The sequence below is a fragment of the Motacilla alba genome, chromosome 2 (genome assembly GCF_015832195.1).
Source record: "Motacilla alba alba isolate MOTALB_02 chromosome 2, Motacilla_alba_V1.0_pri, whole genome shotgun sequence".
Taxonomy (NCBI): Eukaryota; Metazoa; Chordata; class Aves; order Passeriformes; family Motacillidae; genus Motacilla; species Motacilla alba.
In genome coordinates, this window is record NC_052017.1 from 66,920,985 (window position 1) to 66,936,971 (window position 15,987).

At 44.5% G+C, this 15,987-nt stretch overlaps 1 protein-coding gene across 4 annotated transcripts in view; it reads left to right on the forward strand.

The window, feature by feature from the left end:
- The first annotated feature begins 3,036 nt into the window (after nucleotides 1–3,036).
- Nucleotides 3,037–15,987, forward strand: part of F13A1 (coagulation factor XIII A chain) — a 59,509-nt gene continuing 46,558 nt past the window's right edge. The window contains exons 1-3 of one of the 4 annotated variants that reach the window (XM_038126794.1): nucleotides 3,037–3,688; nucleotides 5,018–5,171; nucleotides 10,775–10,963. In XM_038126794.1, coding sequence (XP_037982722.1) covers nucleotides 5,024–5,171; nucleotides 10,775–10,963 — 337 coding nt within the window. In that variant the 5' untranslated portion in view covers nucleotides 3,037–3,688; nucleotides 5,018–5,023. Of the gene's footprint in view, nucleotides 3,689–3,848; nucleotides 4,093–4,806; nucleotides 4,885–5,017; nucleotides 5,172–10,774; nucleotides 10,964–15,987 lie in introns of those variants that run through there. The other 3 variants (XM_038126792.1, XM_038126793.1, XM_038126795.1) reach the window with 3 other exon arrangements.

A 15,987-nucleotide genomic window follows, 5' to 3' on the forward strand; every position in this document is an offset into this window, starting at 1 on the left:
TAAAAGTAAAGGATAATTTAGCACTTGAAAGTCAGGCCTCAAAACCAAAATAAAATATTTTTCTGTTTCTGTACCTAGCCTTGGATATATCTCCCCTCACTGCAGACATCAGCAGTGTAGACACATATGGCAAAACCCATCACCCCAAGCTCCCTTTGCAGTCAATACAGGGAGCAGGCACTTTTAGGCCATGATTCATCTGACCTATTTACATGTCTGCTGTAGGAGGAGATGAATCACTGCCTAGACTAGATCTGTGCGGAGGATAAAGGGAGCCTAAGATGGCCAGCACAGATGTAGTTGCTTGTAAAGATCTACAGTTTGAATTTAGGCTTTCAGTTTGGAACAACAACTTTCCAGAGAAGAGTAAAATTTCCTAAGCTGTGTTTTTCTAGCAGAATATGTGTATGATTATATACATCTATGGTATTTTTCTTCCTGCAACAGAAACATTTGCAACAATATCTTTTGAGCACTGGCCCTATATCCCCTTCCAAATGTTCTACTAGCTGAAGAGCTGCCATTTTGTTTCTCTCTGCCTCTGCCCCTCTTTCACACCTACAGACGTGTACCCATACCACATTTCAGAGCTGGGCCTTCTGAGTTTTCAGCATTAACTTAAAATATATTCCTCTGTGTGGTAACCAGAGCTGCTGTTACACACAGACAGATATTATAAGTGGGTTTGTTTTTTTAAAAAAAAAATCCGAAGCAAAATATGAAAACAAAAACACCAAATGAAGATTTCTGAAATTTCCTTCTGTTTAAAAATAACATTTTTCTTAGTTTGGATTTTTTTCTTCTAGGATCTGCTCTACTCTGCCTCCAGCCTCGGTGAGGCGGAGCATCACAGGGAGAGGAACGCAAATTCCTGGGAGACAAGTACTGATGCAGAGGAAGGGGGAAGACTTGATCATCTAAGACAGAGTGAAGGTTCCTAAGTAAAGCTGTGAGACAACAAGAGAGAGGCACAGTTGTGTTATTATGTATAGAAGGCCAGAGTTGAGAGTCTGGTTTCTTGAGGGTGATGTCCTGGCAGGTACTCTTGTGCACATGCTGTAGTATAATGTTCCAGTGCATCCATACATCCATCTATGCTGCAAATGGCACTTCTTTAAAAAAGAAGAAGAAATTAAACCACCCTGTTGGAGAGCTTTACAATGCTCAGCTGCTCCCGAGGAGTGCTTGGTGTAGCTACAGCAGGCAAAACATCCCTCCCATCTAGTCACTGGCATGCGGCACAGCTACCCATTTATGTGAACACCTGGTTGATCAGTTTGCCTGTGACAGATCTTGGCAGACCCTCTCCTCTGGCTGTAAAGCTTTACTGACTCGTGTGTTTTTCCCCCCACAAACTCTTGTCTAGCATGGGAGGACTTGGAACAGAACAACTCTAGCTCTGGCAACAACAGGAAAGTACATTTTAGATAACCCTTTATGGTGTAAGCTTTGCAGCCATTTAAGGGCTTTTCTGTGGGATTGGGGAGGAAGGGCTGTCCATCATCCAAAGTTTATTGCTGTGGGAAGGGTGCCTGTGACTGCAAAGGTCTTTGGCAAAGGCCATGAGCATCTGAAGGCTGCTCTGAGAAATGGATATGGGCTCACAGTTCCCCACAGGGTGCTGTGCAGAAGTGAGCACTCTTCCAGCGGTCATCCCAGTGCATCATTCATTAAACATAACGCCCTACAGGAAAATCAAGGCTTTGTGTTTTCCATACCCCCTCCTGCATCAGCCCTGACGTCAGTAGGTTGGAACCACGGAAGTTAAATTAAGGCCAGTGCAGTCTAATAGGCAAGGGATAGCAAATGCTAAGAAGTCAAGGTAATGAGAAAATACCTGCCATCTGGAGCTGTCATAAGCATGAATTTACATCTCTCCCCATGAAATAAATAAATCACAGCCTGCAAAACATTACTCTCCCTGGATGCAAGTCCCACTCCTGCTGCTGCCACCAAAATTTTTGGCCTCCCCACTTTCTGCATGGTCAGTGGCTTCTGCTGAAAGCCCCAGGGTGATGTGCCGGGGCGTGGGGAGACATCTGCAAGCGCTGCCTGCTCAGGCGCGATGGCTGGAGTGCAGGGATCTGCTCTGCTGCATCCGCTCGCTCCAGTCCTCGCTCTGACGGAAAGTTTTCCTCCTGGCTCTGACAGCACTGCAGCCACTTGGGGAAGCACATGACTTCCTTGGGAGACAGTGTTTCTTATTTGTGTTGCAGGCCTCCAGCAGGCATGGCACCGAGGCAATATTTATATCAGTTTTTGTAACATCATCGCAGCAGCTGCAATTTTGGGAACTGAAGTGCTGGCTGGAAGTGGGAGAGAGAGGCACAAAGCACAATATGCCGTATAGAAATGTGGATGCAAAGGGAAAAAAAAAAAAAGGCAAGTAAAGAAAATTGGCAACCAGCCTCCTCCCCCAGAAAGCTCATTTTGTTCCCTGGTGCCAGAGGTGCTGCTTGCCCTCCAGATGGTTACCAGAGGGCCCATCTGTGTAAAAGTGAATCAATGGCAATTGCAGCTGAGGATGTGTGTGATGGGATCAGATCTGTCCCCTCAGGGTGCTTGCACTCCTGGGGGAGCAGGACAGGGGAAGGGGAGTCCTCCAGCCAGGTGGCTTTCTGTGCTACAAGCCAAACAGTGTTCAGCAGTCTTCTCACACCCTTCAGCTGTGAGAAGGCATGGTGCAACACTTGTATGCAGGTAACCATGCTGCCCCAAAACTGCTGCAGCCCCATGCTGTGCCTTGGCAACCAGCCCTAGTAAGCTCCTTGTCCCACCTACTGGTGCAGTCATGCTGTTCCCAGGTGCCCAGCTCGGATCTCTGACCCACACTCTGCATGTGTCCTGACCTCTCTGGAACTACCTTGCTGTGGCCGGGAAATCCCCAGGGAGGTAGGATAGGTGTCCTGTCTTCCAGGTGATTTACTTGCTGCTTCCCATGAGAGGTATTCTCTCCTTTTCTGCTCCCTAGTTTGATTTCAGTGGTTTTTAGCCATTGGAATTTTGAGAATTCTCTGATGCCATGGGGCTGGAAGTCACAGCTGCCTAAAAGACAGTAGAGTTGTCTTCACTGGGTCTCCTTGTTCCTTCATCTGCCCTGCAGATGCAGAGGCAAGTGAATGCCCTTGGTGGGCACCATGTGTGCAAGAGGGGCTCTCCACTGCCTATGCATGTTCTCAGTAGGTGGTTTCTACCTCTACTGCTAAACAGCAGCAGCTGGCAGAACATAGGCCTGAATTCTTCCATGTTCATTTTTCTCCACGTAACTCCACTGGCCTGTGGAGTTATGTCTGACAGAGGAGGTGTCACACAGCCTCCAGTTACCTTAGAGCTTGATGAAACGGAAGAAAGTTGACATGAAGCTAAAAAGCTCCCACAAAGTGCAGCCCCAGACTTGTCAGGTGGTGCACATTTCATCATGGGCAAGAGCTGAAGGTCATTTGACCCAAATATAGCTGTGTGGTGCAAAACACCTTCATTGTCCTGGACAGCACAAGATCTCTAGAAAAAGCTGGGCTGCCAATGAGCTCTCCAGTTCATGTGTCCTGCAGTCTTTTGAAAGGACTGCTGTGAGGACAAAGCAGGGGAACCATCACTGTGTCTGCCTGGGAGGACTCCTGAAAACCAGCACCTGAAGCTGCATCACAGGCTCCCTGAGGCAGAGACACCACCAAAGACTGGCGACGTGGTAAGCATGGCTTCTTGGACTACGTGCCTCAGAAAATCCCCTCCAGTCTCCCATTTCATATGCTTTTGTGCCATAAGCATTACTACTTTGTCTCAAAAAGAATTGAAACTTCAATGGCCAAGTTGTTTCCTTAGCACAAACACCCTGAACTGCTCCTGGTGAGCAGAGTTGGGGTAAGAAGGGCAGAGAGGGGAGGGAGGAAGAAAAGGCATGCCAGCTGTGGTAGCAGATCCTCTGAGGTGGCGTTGGGAGGGCTTGGCAACCCTTTCAGCATTGTCCTATTGCAACAGGAAGGAGGAGGATATACAGAGGTTACTTAAAAGCCCCCAACATTTTCCCTGCTTCTATTGCACTGCAGAAATTCTGCAAGGGAGAAGGAAAAAAAAAGACTCTCTGAAAAGAAGGTAGCCTTGATAACTGAAAAAACTTCCTTTTAGAGTTTACTTCTATTAAATAATTGCTACATTTTAAATTGCTGTTTTCAGGGGCTTTGGGAAGAAATTTTCTTCTCAGTTATTAATATTTTCTTAGAAGGGTTGCATGGCTTTTTCACTGCCACATGCTTACACTGAAATAGATGTGAAAGTAGTTTTGAGTAGCTCAAAAAGAAGTCTCTGATCAGCCTACATCTAAGATTTCCCTTAAGGACGTTAGTGGGAGAGAAATAAGTGGATAAGTGCTTTTTTCTTTTCCTTTTTTCCCCTTTACTCCCCTCTCTCTTTCCCCCTCCCCCTCTTTTTCTCAAAAGTGGATTGTCTGGGTGCAGGAGTTAGCCCTGTAGATATTGGGTGTTTGTGTGCATAGGGACAAAAATACAATTCTCCACTTATCCACAGGCTGTTGTAGGCTGTAATATTGGCTTGATTGCAGTATGACTTATAATGTCATTTTTATTAGGGAGAGGTAGTTTGTGATGCACTTTCAGAAAATATAATTTGCTATTTTGGATTCAATAATGCTTTTATGGAGGATGAGCGAGTGAAAGATTTTCCAGTTCTTTTACCTGAAACTTCCTAATGTTTTTAGTGCCCTGCTTCTCCTAGGCAAATACTTCTGTGTTACAATTCCCTCTCCTTCTCCCGCCCCCTCCTTCTTCTCTTATTCATGTGTTTTGATGAACACAAAATGCCTTCCAATCCTTAGAGAGCTGTACTTATCATTAGACTGATGTTTTCAGCCTCTCAGGTTTTATTTATGTAAGTCTAAAAATGTGTAGCTCACTGGCACCCCACATTGCTTTTGGCTTCTCCCATCTTGCACGTGCCATGCTAGCTCATGTTTGCTTTTTCCTCGAGCACTTTCTTTCATGCTATTACAACTTTTTTTTAGCACAGGATGTCTGAAACAACGAGCACCAACGAGGAGAATAAACTTCCATTGAATGGGAGAAGAGCCATCCCACCAAACTACTCCAATGATGAAGAAAATGATGTTCCTGAGATGGAAGCTTTTGGATTGATACCTAGAGGATTTAATCCCAGAGGTACAGTGTACAATTAAGCCATAAATCTATTTTTACATCTTCCATACTCTTAGCACAGGTCTGTGAACTAAACCCAAACCACTTTTTCCTTACATCTTTCCAATTCAGACAGTTTTTCTTGCTGTTCATGGGAAAACTTACTGAAACCACCTGTGTATATATGGAAGTGTTAGCATGGGTTATGGGTATGGAATGTGAGGAGTAAAGAAGCTGGGTGACCAGTTATCAGCTTGAACTGTGGGACTGGTTAAAAAAAGGCAAGAATGGGTTTTTTCCAGTTTGATCACAATCACAGAGTCACTTTAAGAACCTACTGGCTTCAGGCACGGCTGTGGCAGCATTGGAGTGTAGGGCCAGAAGGAGTTTGTTCTCTTAATGGCCCATCTCATTTATATGGCCTTAAACTGCCTGTGAAACTGCTGTAAAATGTTGTCTGGCAGAGAATGGAACTTTTGCTATATATGTTCAGCTCACTCACAAAAAAAATAACATGGGACTAAAAGGAATACCCATATGATTATTTATTCTCCTGTGAAAAATGTTTCAACCGTTTGGCTGGGGAAACAAAACAATATCATGGTAGAGAATAGACAAATCAAAGCGTGTTCCCAGTGTCAGCTCTTTGGAGTCAACCAGAAAGAAAAAATATGTAAGATCTGGTTTAAAAGAAAACAGGATTAAATTGTGAATGTCTCATTAATGAAATTATGTTAAATTTTTTGCCTATTTGAATTGAACAGCAGAAGTTGTTGAATGTGGCAGCTCAGGGTAGCTGGATGTAATACTACTTAATGCTCATAGGGGACTTTTCTTCCAGAGTTGAAGGACTGCTTAATAAATGTGGACAAGAATTAATTACTGAATTTCACACATTGGGAAACAGGCAAAGAGATTTTAAGTGACAAGTTGCAAAGCATTATTTCTGTAATCCTAATCATGTGCCTTAACCACACTTCCCTCCCCACACACCCCTCCCTTCTCCCATCTTAATACACACGCATTTCTTTTTGAAGCATTTATTAAAAAAAAAAAATGCCTGAGCAGACCAACTGGCATGTTAAGACTGCAGAAATTTTGCTTGAACCTATTCTGACAACACTGTAGCTCTGGGGCAAGTGTGTGTGTTTAAATTGTCAAATGCAATCCATGCAGGTCCCAGCTAGACACAGTTTCAAACCCAACATGCTCGCAGAAACTGGAGATGTATTACTGTGGGATACCTTAGAAGGAATGCAGCCTGTAGCTAAAGCCCACCAGTACCAAGAGAAAGATTCCTGTTGCTTTTTGATGTGCTTCACATCAGGCTCTGAATGAAGTGTGGTGCATGTGGGTGGCAGCCTCCTGCTTTTCAGAAATGCAGTGGAAACTTAGGAATGTCAGGCCAAGTGAGTTGAGGCAGGAGCCCAACACGTCCTTAAGGTGATGCTATTGTTGACAAGAACATCCCTTGTCCAAAGCAACAGTTTGTGGCCATTGAGTAAACCTGGCTATGGGACTGGTATGGCTGAAAAACAAATCAGTGCATTACAGCAAAACTCTTTGTACAGCTGGATCACCTCTGCTGTGCAATTCTCTCCAATGCTTGTAGCCAAAATATGCAAGGGGGGGGGGGGGGGGGTGGGGAGGGGGACCTGAAGGGTCCCTGAAGCGACTGTAACAGCGTTTCTGTTTTGGTGGACATCAGCTGTGATCTAAGCCTGTGGCACCAGCTGATACAATTGTGGTCTCTGGACATATTGTTTGGGGTAGGTTGTTCAAGTCGCCTGTCGGAGCATGTTAAAGGTTTATTGCCCCATGGAGCTCAACCTGGCATTCAGGAGCTAAGTGTGCCCCAGAGCACTCTCAGTGTTGTGCTTGGGGAATAAAATGATTGTCCGTGGGCAGAGCAGGAGCAGCACAGTGTGATGAGGCCCTAGAGCTGGGGCACATCCTGGCAGGGAGCTGCTTGTGACACCTTCTCCTTCTCCTGCACACCCCTACACTTCTGGGCTGTCCAGATTATTCTGTGGTGGTTTCCAGATTTCGTTGCCATAACACACTGAAAAAAAGCATGCAAATGCTTTTATCTCTGCTGTTACAATGGAGGTGTTTTCTAGCCTTTGGACACCTGATATAAACATCTAAACACCTGTGTCTTCACCTGTGTCAGATTGTAGTCAACACAGAGCTATCCAGTGAGTGGAGGTGAGGGCACAGGCTATCCGGAGAGTCACTGGTGATCTGTACCCTTCTCTCAGCTCCGCTGACTGCAGCGACCAGCCATCAGCTGGCCGTAATAAGTTGTTACATACCAGGCTCACATCATTTAGATGCCTAAATTTAACTGAATTCTGCCCTTGATCTGTGCAGTGTAGGAGTCTACAGCTGAGCTAGTCACCCTCGTTTCCCTTGACAGCCAACAGAGAGAAACAGGCATTTTTAGGGTGTGATTCACTTGACCTATTTTAGCTACTACTCTCGGATGAGGTAAGACCCTGTGCTTGCCTAGCTCTCTGCTGACACCCACTTCGGCTCTGCTGAATCACAGCCGGGGCGAGCGCGGCGGCTGCCAGGGCCGGCTGCGTGCCCAGCCCGGTCAGTGGGCTGCCTGCTGCTGGAGCTGCGGGAGGAGATGCTCCTGAGCGGGACGGAGCGCTTCTTCTGCGGGAAGCCTGTGGCTCCGGGAACATCCCTGCGCCATGTCCTCCCCCCGGCTCGTCTCGGCCAGCTCATCTCACCACAGTGTGTCGTGATTGGGCTCGGTGCGGGGACACAGCCCTGTCATCCCACTCCCCTTTGCAGAGTCCGGGGAGTCGCCAGGCATTTGTGCTTCCCCTGCTAGCGGAGCGATGGGCGCTTCCTTTGAAATCGCGCTATTTTTGGTAGTAATTCAAAGCCCTTCCTCTCTGGTTGTCTGAGGAAACCTGATGTTTGGAGGCTATTCTTTTTATTTGAAAAACTGCTCAGCTTTGTGCTCATTTATTGCCTCTCAGGCTTAACATTACACAGGCTTTAAGAAGGCATCACACTGTTGCCTCTTGTGCAGCAAACCTGCTTGTACTGAACAACAGACCAGGCTACAGACAAACCCTCAAGTGGACCTGACTTCAAAGGTGTCCTCGACTTGCCACCTGTCCCTCACAGCTGAGCATTGTCTGGAGCTTTCCTTTGGATCACACCCTGGTGCTGGTCTTAGCACATCCTATTACCCTGCTCATGCTTTGCTCTTTGTAATTACCATTACTGTAATTAGCACAGGCTCAGCCACGGGTTATCTTCATCTGGCAAGCTTAATGTACATTTTGACACTGAGCCCAAAAATTAAATGTGTTTTTTGCAGATGTGTATGGCTGTGTTCTGACAGAAGCTGTGTAAAGTCCTGTGATAAAATGAAGCAAATGCTAAACTAAAAGCCCAGGGTGGCCTTGCTTTGCAGTTCATTGAAGGGGCTAGCATGCAGAGGAAGGGCGGGATCACTATTGCCCCCATCTCCTGTTTTATTGCAAAATAAGAGATGAAAACAAAACAAACCCTCAGCTCTGTTTTTATGTCTCCTTGGAGTGAGGGAGAAGCTGAGCCAGTTTCTTATTGATATTCACAGAACCCCAAAATACACAGCTTTTAAATGTAGTGCTTTCTGCCCAGATGGGTTTGAAAGATATAAGGGGAGAGATTCTCCCCTGTCCGTGCTTTATCCCTGTACAGAAAATTCCCGCCTCCTGCAATTCAATTGTGAGTTTTGTCAGCATTTTTGAAAGAGTGTTGGTAAGTTTTGCAAGGAGGGAGGTGAAGACATGCCCTACTTCACCGAGGGGCATTGGGAATGATTTCTGGGCAAAATGTTTCACACAGACATCTCTGTAACCTCAGCCAGTGCTAAAATCAGTGGATTTTTACAGAAGTTACTCCAGAAGCCCAGTGAATTGAGCAGAGAATAACAATAATGTTGTCATGGGACTCTAAGCCTGACTCAGGATCGAACAGATTATTCTAGCCTTTTTGCAGATTAGGGTTAGCAGGAGGCAGATGGTTTTGGGTTCAGTTATGCAGGGCTTTTCCATGAAAGGGTTCTTATCATGCTGTGTCCTCAGGCATATTACTTTCCTTCTGTTTCCTAAAGGACACTGGTAGAGATCTGAGAGATGATACAAGCAGGAGTGGGACCTACTCCCATTGCCATTACTCCCCTGTCTCTCATTAGCTGTTGCCCAGAGCCCAGGCTGGAGCAGGAGAAGGACCATGCTGACCATGCTTCCCAGGGAGGGTGCTGCCACATGGCTCTGCTGCCTGTCCAGAACTGACAAATTAAACAATTGTGCTGAGCTTCTGTGAAAGGGGCCACATTCAGTCTTCAATGACTTGAATGTCCGACTCATTTACGGAGCACATCATTCTTGCCCACAGTGTGCTTAGTAGAAAGCCAGATTAGCCACCATCACAAATGCACACAGCTCCACCAGCTGCTGTAAAAGTGCAGCTCTTTTTGCCAGGCATGAGTTTGGCTCTGTCACTCTAAGTGTAAAATGCAGGAATGAGCTTGTTTCTAACTGTCAGCACCTGGAAAGACAAGCTGAGAGCTGCAAATCTAGCTTTACTCTGCTGTCTCTCTCCTGGTGATGAGTAGTAATGGTCCTGCTCCTCCTGGCAGAGGTTTCACGATTATGTGCCTAAGTATGCAGGTGAAAGAACAATGTCCAGTTCATTTTCATGTGGTTTCTCATAGTGTGAGAAGACTCCCATTGTCCAGATTCATGGTGTGGTACAGTCATGTAGCTTATGGTGACTGCAAATGCCTGTGGCTATCCCAGTTGCACCCTACACTGGTCATTTGCTGAACAAACTACTTATAGTTTGCTATAACCATTTATACAGCCTGAATTTGAAGGGAGCAAAGCTTTGCCTGTGTATGTTATAGATACCTACTGCTGCTTGCCTGTAACTCTATGCTGTAATTATATGCTGTAATGTTATATTTAGCTTTCATAAGAAGACACTAATAGCAGTGGAGGTGTACTGAGAAGCTGAGACAAGACACATTCAGTACACCCAAACCTTATCTAATACAGGCAATCCAAGCTCTCAGCTAGAATGCAAGATCATTAACTGCCTCTCGGGCTCTACAGCTCTCAGTACTGGTAGCATTTTGCAAACAAGGTATTTAAGTGTCACAAAGCCCCTGTGAATTTGCATTTTACAAATAGGGGGCTGCAAGTAGGGAGACAGGAAGCCCCAGCCATCAAAGTCCCACTGATTGCTCTGGTAAACTTGTGACAGCAAGGCCCAGACTTGCGGAAAGACAGTGCCAATGGAAAGATGGGTCCAGACTCTCCTTGGGGTCATTCAGTTTCCAACACCTAGCAACCTGCTCTTTCTGTGATTGTTATCACCATGCACGAGAAGCCTTTTGGCCTCTGTGAAAGTGGCAGGTGGACAGAGAAGTGTCTGCCTATAAGTCTCTTCTCAGCCAGGAGCGTGTAAGCCCCAGACAGATCCAGCATGTTCCTGTTGCATGGTGTTCCTTCCCTGGAGAAGGGGAGGACAGGGCCTCTAATGATGTTGATACCAATATTGACATTTCAGCACACTGACTCCTTCCCCCTCTGCTCATTTACGTGTCTCTGCAGATTACCTGCGTGTTGTGGATATTTATATGTTCAAGGATCCTCACGAGATCAACAAGCAGGAGCACCACACTGACAAGTACTACAACCCCAAGCTGATCGTGCGTCGGGGACAGGCTTTCCAAATCCAGATTGACTTCAACCGACCCTACAAGCCAGAGTCAGACCAATTCTGGCTGGAGTTTTTGATGGGTAAGTGCCTGGCAAAGGCTGCATCTTATCAGCAAAGCAATAGTCTCTCATAAACAGGAAAACAGCAGAAATTAATGGCTGGGTATTTTCCTGTTATGATTGATAAACCATAAAAACAGGCTTAGCCATAGGCAAGGAAGTGTTTTTCTAAACAGGGTTTGAATCTTTTCTTGAGAAAATCAGTAGAATTTCATGTGAGAGAAGGAGCAAAATCTGGGGGTTTCTGTTTCATAAGAAGCTGTACTTTTTTGAGCTTTCAAAGTTATTTCTGGTTAATGCTGTATGGCAATGCTGGAAGGTAGGTGGAACAGGAAACCTCTTTTGTTAGTGTTTAGGAGATGTAGGGAGGAGGAGTCTGTTGTTTGAGGTAGGAGAGGTGACTGCATGAACTGAGATAGCAAAATACTGATTGCATAAAGAGGGGAAGTTGCACTGGGCGGAAGAATCTTGCAACTTTTCAGCCTGCATTTACAAACAACTTAGTAACAAGAGATGAAGTTCAGCAACTGTGATTTTGGACCAGAAACAGAATCATAGAATCGCTGATGTTATAAAAGACCTTAAGATCATTGAGTCTACATGTTAACCTAGCACTGCCATGTTTATCACCAAACTGTGTACCCAAGTAAGGATGGTGATTCCACCACTTCCCTGGGAAGCCTATTCCAATCCATGCATCTCTTTCAGTGAAGAGATTTTTCCCAATATCCATTCTAAACCTCCCCTGGTACAACTTGAGACTCCTTCCTCTTGTTCTATTGCTTGTCACCTGTGAGAAGGGACCAGTCCTCTCCTTGCTACAGCCTCCTTTCAGGCAGTTGTAGTGATTGATAAGGTCTCCTCTGAGCCTACTTTTTTGCAGGCTAAACACCCGCAGCTCCCTCAGCCACTCCTCATTGGACTCATGCTCCAGACCCTTCCCCAGCTCTGTTGCTCTTCTGCTGAGCACACTCCAGCACCTCAATGTCTTTGTTGCAGTGAGTGTTCCAGAACTGAACACAGGATTTGAGGTCTGGCTTCACCAGTGCTGAAAGACTTACTCAGGATGATATCAGAGACTTTCTTGATTTCTTGCTGAAAGAAAAAGAAAGCTTTTTTCCTCTTACTGAGAAGTCTTCATCAGAGACCCAGGTCCTAAAGTACCTGTTGACTCACTGAAGGCATGGGACTAGAGAAAAGCATGACCGCACTAGAAAAGGAGACAAGCTTAAGGGTTTCCTGCTATGCTCCAAAGATGGCCCCACCAAATTCTGGTCCCTACAACACAACTCTGGGAAACACTCAGCTTCATCTAGATTGATCTAGGAGTTTCTGTGTTAAGACATCAATGTTACCATTATAAAGTCTTTTAAGTAGGTTATAATTGATGTTTTAATGTACTTTCCTGTGAGATGCAGATCTGAAATTTGTAACGCTGAGTCTTTTCCATCATTGAATTATGATGATGTGGCCATTTATTAGATTTGTTGCCTTCTAAAGCTAGATGGGCGTTTATCTCTTAAACATATGTGCAGTGAAAATGTTACTGGCTGCACATTTTTTTTCCATGGCTCTCTTCTTTCTAATTTAAATTAGGGTTGGGAGGCATGTTATGACAGTCCAGTGAATGATTGGCTGAACAGCCACAAGTGCCTTTAAAAATTTAATATGCATAAATATCATTAGTTCTTTTGGGATTTAATTAAATTCAAGATTGTTCCCTTAATCTTTATATGTTTAAAACAAACAGCTGTATCAAGAAGACGTGGAAAATGGAACATTTGTTTTTTATTGCGCTCTATGCAGTTTGCATTTGTTTTAATCAGATATTCTATATTGGAAGAAGAAAATTAACACTTCTTTTGACATTGCACAATCCGCTTAAGAGAACACATTCACTTATTTTTCTGTTGCTCTTTCCTAACACATCCATCCATAGTTTGTACCTTGAATTTCTAAGTATGGATAAAAATATCCCCATCTTCAGCCGTGGTAGGAATGGGGTTAATACAGCCTGAGCCAGGGGAGTCTATACAATAAACACAGCTCTGAATGATTCCTTTGGAGCTAGCCCTGGTGTGTGGTGGAATTCCCCTTCCTCTTCTTCGCTGTTGCTGTCCTTCCTGTGACATGGGATGGGTGCTCATGTGTGGTGGCTGACAACTGGCTGCAGATACAAGATAGCGTTCAGTGCTATTGCCCTCCCCTGTCTTTTCTTTGCTTCTCTGAGCACCACTGCCCTCATGTTGTGAGGACTTTAACTCAGAGATTCAACTGGGAGGTGTTCAAGCTCCTCTTCTGGGAACTAGTCAACACTCAGCACTCTGCAAATGTTTCTCTTTGTGAACATGTGGTGAAAATGCAGTATATTTGTTCTCAGAGGCTAGCAACAGGAAGCAAAACAAACACAGTCCACAGCAGAGAAGGAAAATTCAGAAATTATATGCTTGACTCTTGCCACTTCTCCTTTTAGTATCGAGTCTAATGTTCAATGCTGAGAAGAGAAAGGAAATTTCTCTTGTGAAAGACAACTGGCTGCTGAATGTCTCAGTGCTATGCTCTCAAACCTTTTGTCAGAGGGAGCTGTGGGCATTTTCACCAATTTTTTTTCAGTTTATCTTCCTGAAGAGCTGGCTCTCACCTCTTGTACTGCCTGAACAACAGAACCAAGACAAAAAGCTCTAGCCCAGGCTGCCTGTGAGCAATGGAGAGAGGCAAGCACCTCCAAGCAGAGTTTAACCCTGCTGTCTTAAAGTGGGATGAACTCTCTTCTGGATTTTTTTCTTCCTCTCTTGACTCCCTCTCATAGACCAGACTCTGGCTTTAAGAACACCGAAGGCAGGGAAGGTGAATCCTGCCCTTTGGTAGTGTCAGAAGCTATCCCCAGGGAGTGGCTCAGACAACAGCCCTGCAGCAGAGGCACCTTGAGCTCAGAGAAACATTTTGTTCTGAAAGGATTATACTTCCTAGGAATGTGTTGAGTTTGGGAGATTAAAGTGATGGACACACAGAAATATTGGCAGATTGTTGTAAGATGACCTTTGCAAGGAGCACTCTGTGTGCCTGAGCAGTAGATTTCAAATGGTGCAGCAGAACTGTTGAATAGAATAATCTCAATTATTCAGAATAATCTCAATTTATCCAGAGGGGCCTCTGGAGATCTCATCTCTAGCCCTTGGTCAAAGCAGATCCAGCTTCTCCAGCATCTCTGGGTCTTTCCCTATGAGAAGGTTTTGAGTGTCTCCAAGAGTGTGGGTGTTTCCCCAAACGATGTGGACCAGGCTGTCCTGGACTGCAGAATATTTTGAGTGGTTTGAGGTTCTATTCTCATAAGGTACAAAGTGACACTATAGGGATGGCTGGACTTGGCTGCCAGGGAATTCAGTTGGAGCTGGGAAAACTTGAAGTCTCCTTTTGCAGGGCTGTGCCTGCAGTGGAGGCTGTTTGTACAACAGTGTCTACAAAGCTATTCAGAAGTTATTAGTTCCCAGCTCTGAGAAAGTTCCCCAAGTTGACATTAATCCATCACAGAATTTTTTTCCATTAAAGACTAATTTTGATCCTGAAAAATGTGACAATTGTAATAGATTGTTCCCGTGGGCATGCACAGAACTATTCTATTTCCGTTATTCCCTAAAATTTACTTTCTTTTCTCTTTCTTTTTTCATTCCTATTTTTTCTTCTTTTGCATCATTAAAAAGATGATTAATGAAGCAAGTAAAGCAAGTAGAAACTGCTTAATCCTTCTAATTGATAATGAATCAAGGGTACCTGGGACAAATACTTCTTCTGTCATGTGAAGCAAGATCTGAAACACTCAGAGAACAATCTTTAATTACAATCCTTTTTAATCCACAGTCCATTTAAATGCCATTTTCACAGAATTCAGGGGTTAAATTGTATAAATAAATATATATGTGTGTGTAAATATATATGTATTTTTGTATATATATATATAAAGGAATATATAAATAGTTCACCCCAATTTCTTGAAAGTCATTTTTATAGATATTCTTCTATAATAGTTCCTTATTACTGAAGTCGTTCTTGCTTTCACAGACTGTTTTCTGTAGTGTCTTCCCTGGTGAAATTGACTGAAATGCTAACATGTGAATTATTATAATTCAGTTTTGCACATAGTCCTTTATTAAATTAGGACCACAGTTGCCTGCCAAAGTATGGAACACAATGAATGTGCCAAAAAATCCACATGGAAAATATCCACTCATAAAGAGTAATTAGATGTAATTCCAGTTCTTGTGCTGGACTTCAGCCCTGCCACAGTACCTATGGTTTGAGAGCTGCTCCATCACTACATATTTCCTTAATTTCTGCCTATTTCCTGGCTTTTACAAGAGGAAAGGTGAGCATCACCACTGGGGTGATACTTGTTTTATTGGTCTGGGGCTGCGATGAAAAAAACACAGGAGAAGTGCAGATGCTGTGCTTACGTTTAGTTCTCCACAGTGGGATTAATTCCAGTTTGTTTGGAGCCTCACAGGAGCCAATGGACTTCCTCACCCATCTTGGTCTGTTCTGACTCCTACCTTTGTGGTAGTGGGGATATTTTGTGTTCCTCTTCATTTTCCATAATGCAAGGCTTAGCCTGGCTAAGCATGGCTCCCACACCTGGGACAGCCAGTTTGGTATGGGTGCTGCAAAGTTTCCACTGGCACTGCTGCACTGGCAGGGATTTCTCTGACAAGCAGATGAATGATGAGATGGGCTTATGCAGCCTTCAATCTTACTTTTAGTAGTAGTTTCCAGTACATGGCTGTAAATCCTTGTGGGGTTGATGAGTTTATATGGTGCATCCTGACTCTAATGATGTATTTCCCCACATCCTCATAAATTGCTGTCTATTTGTGTTTTCCTTAAATGGCTTCATAAATCCATATATATTGGTCTAGCCCTAAATGTTATTATGAACATTTTATTCATTGATGCACTTCTGGAACAACCATAAATTCCAGTCCCCCAGGCTACTATCACCTTTCCACACGTGTGCATGTGTGGATACCCACGCACCCGTCCGTATGCTCTCC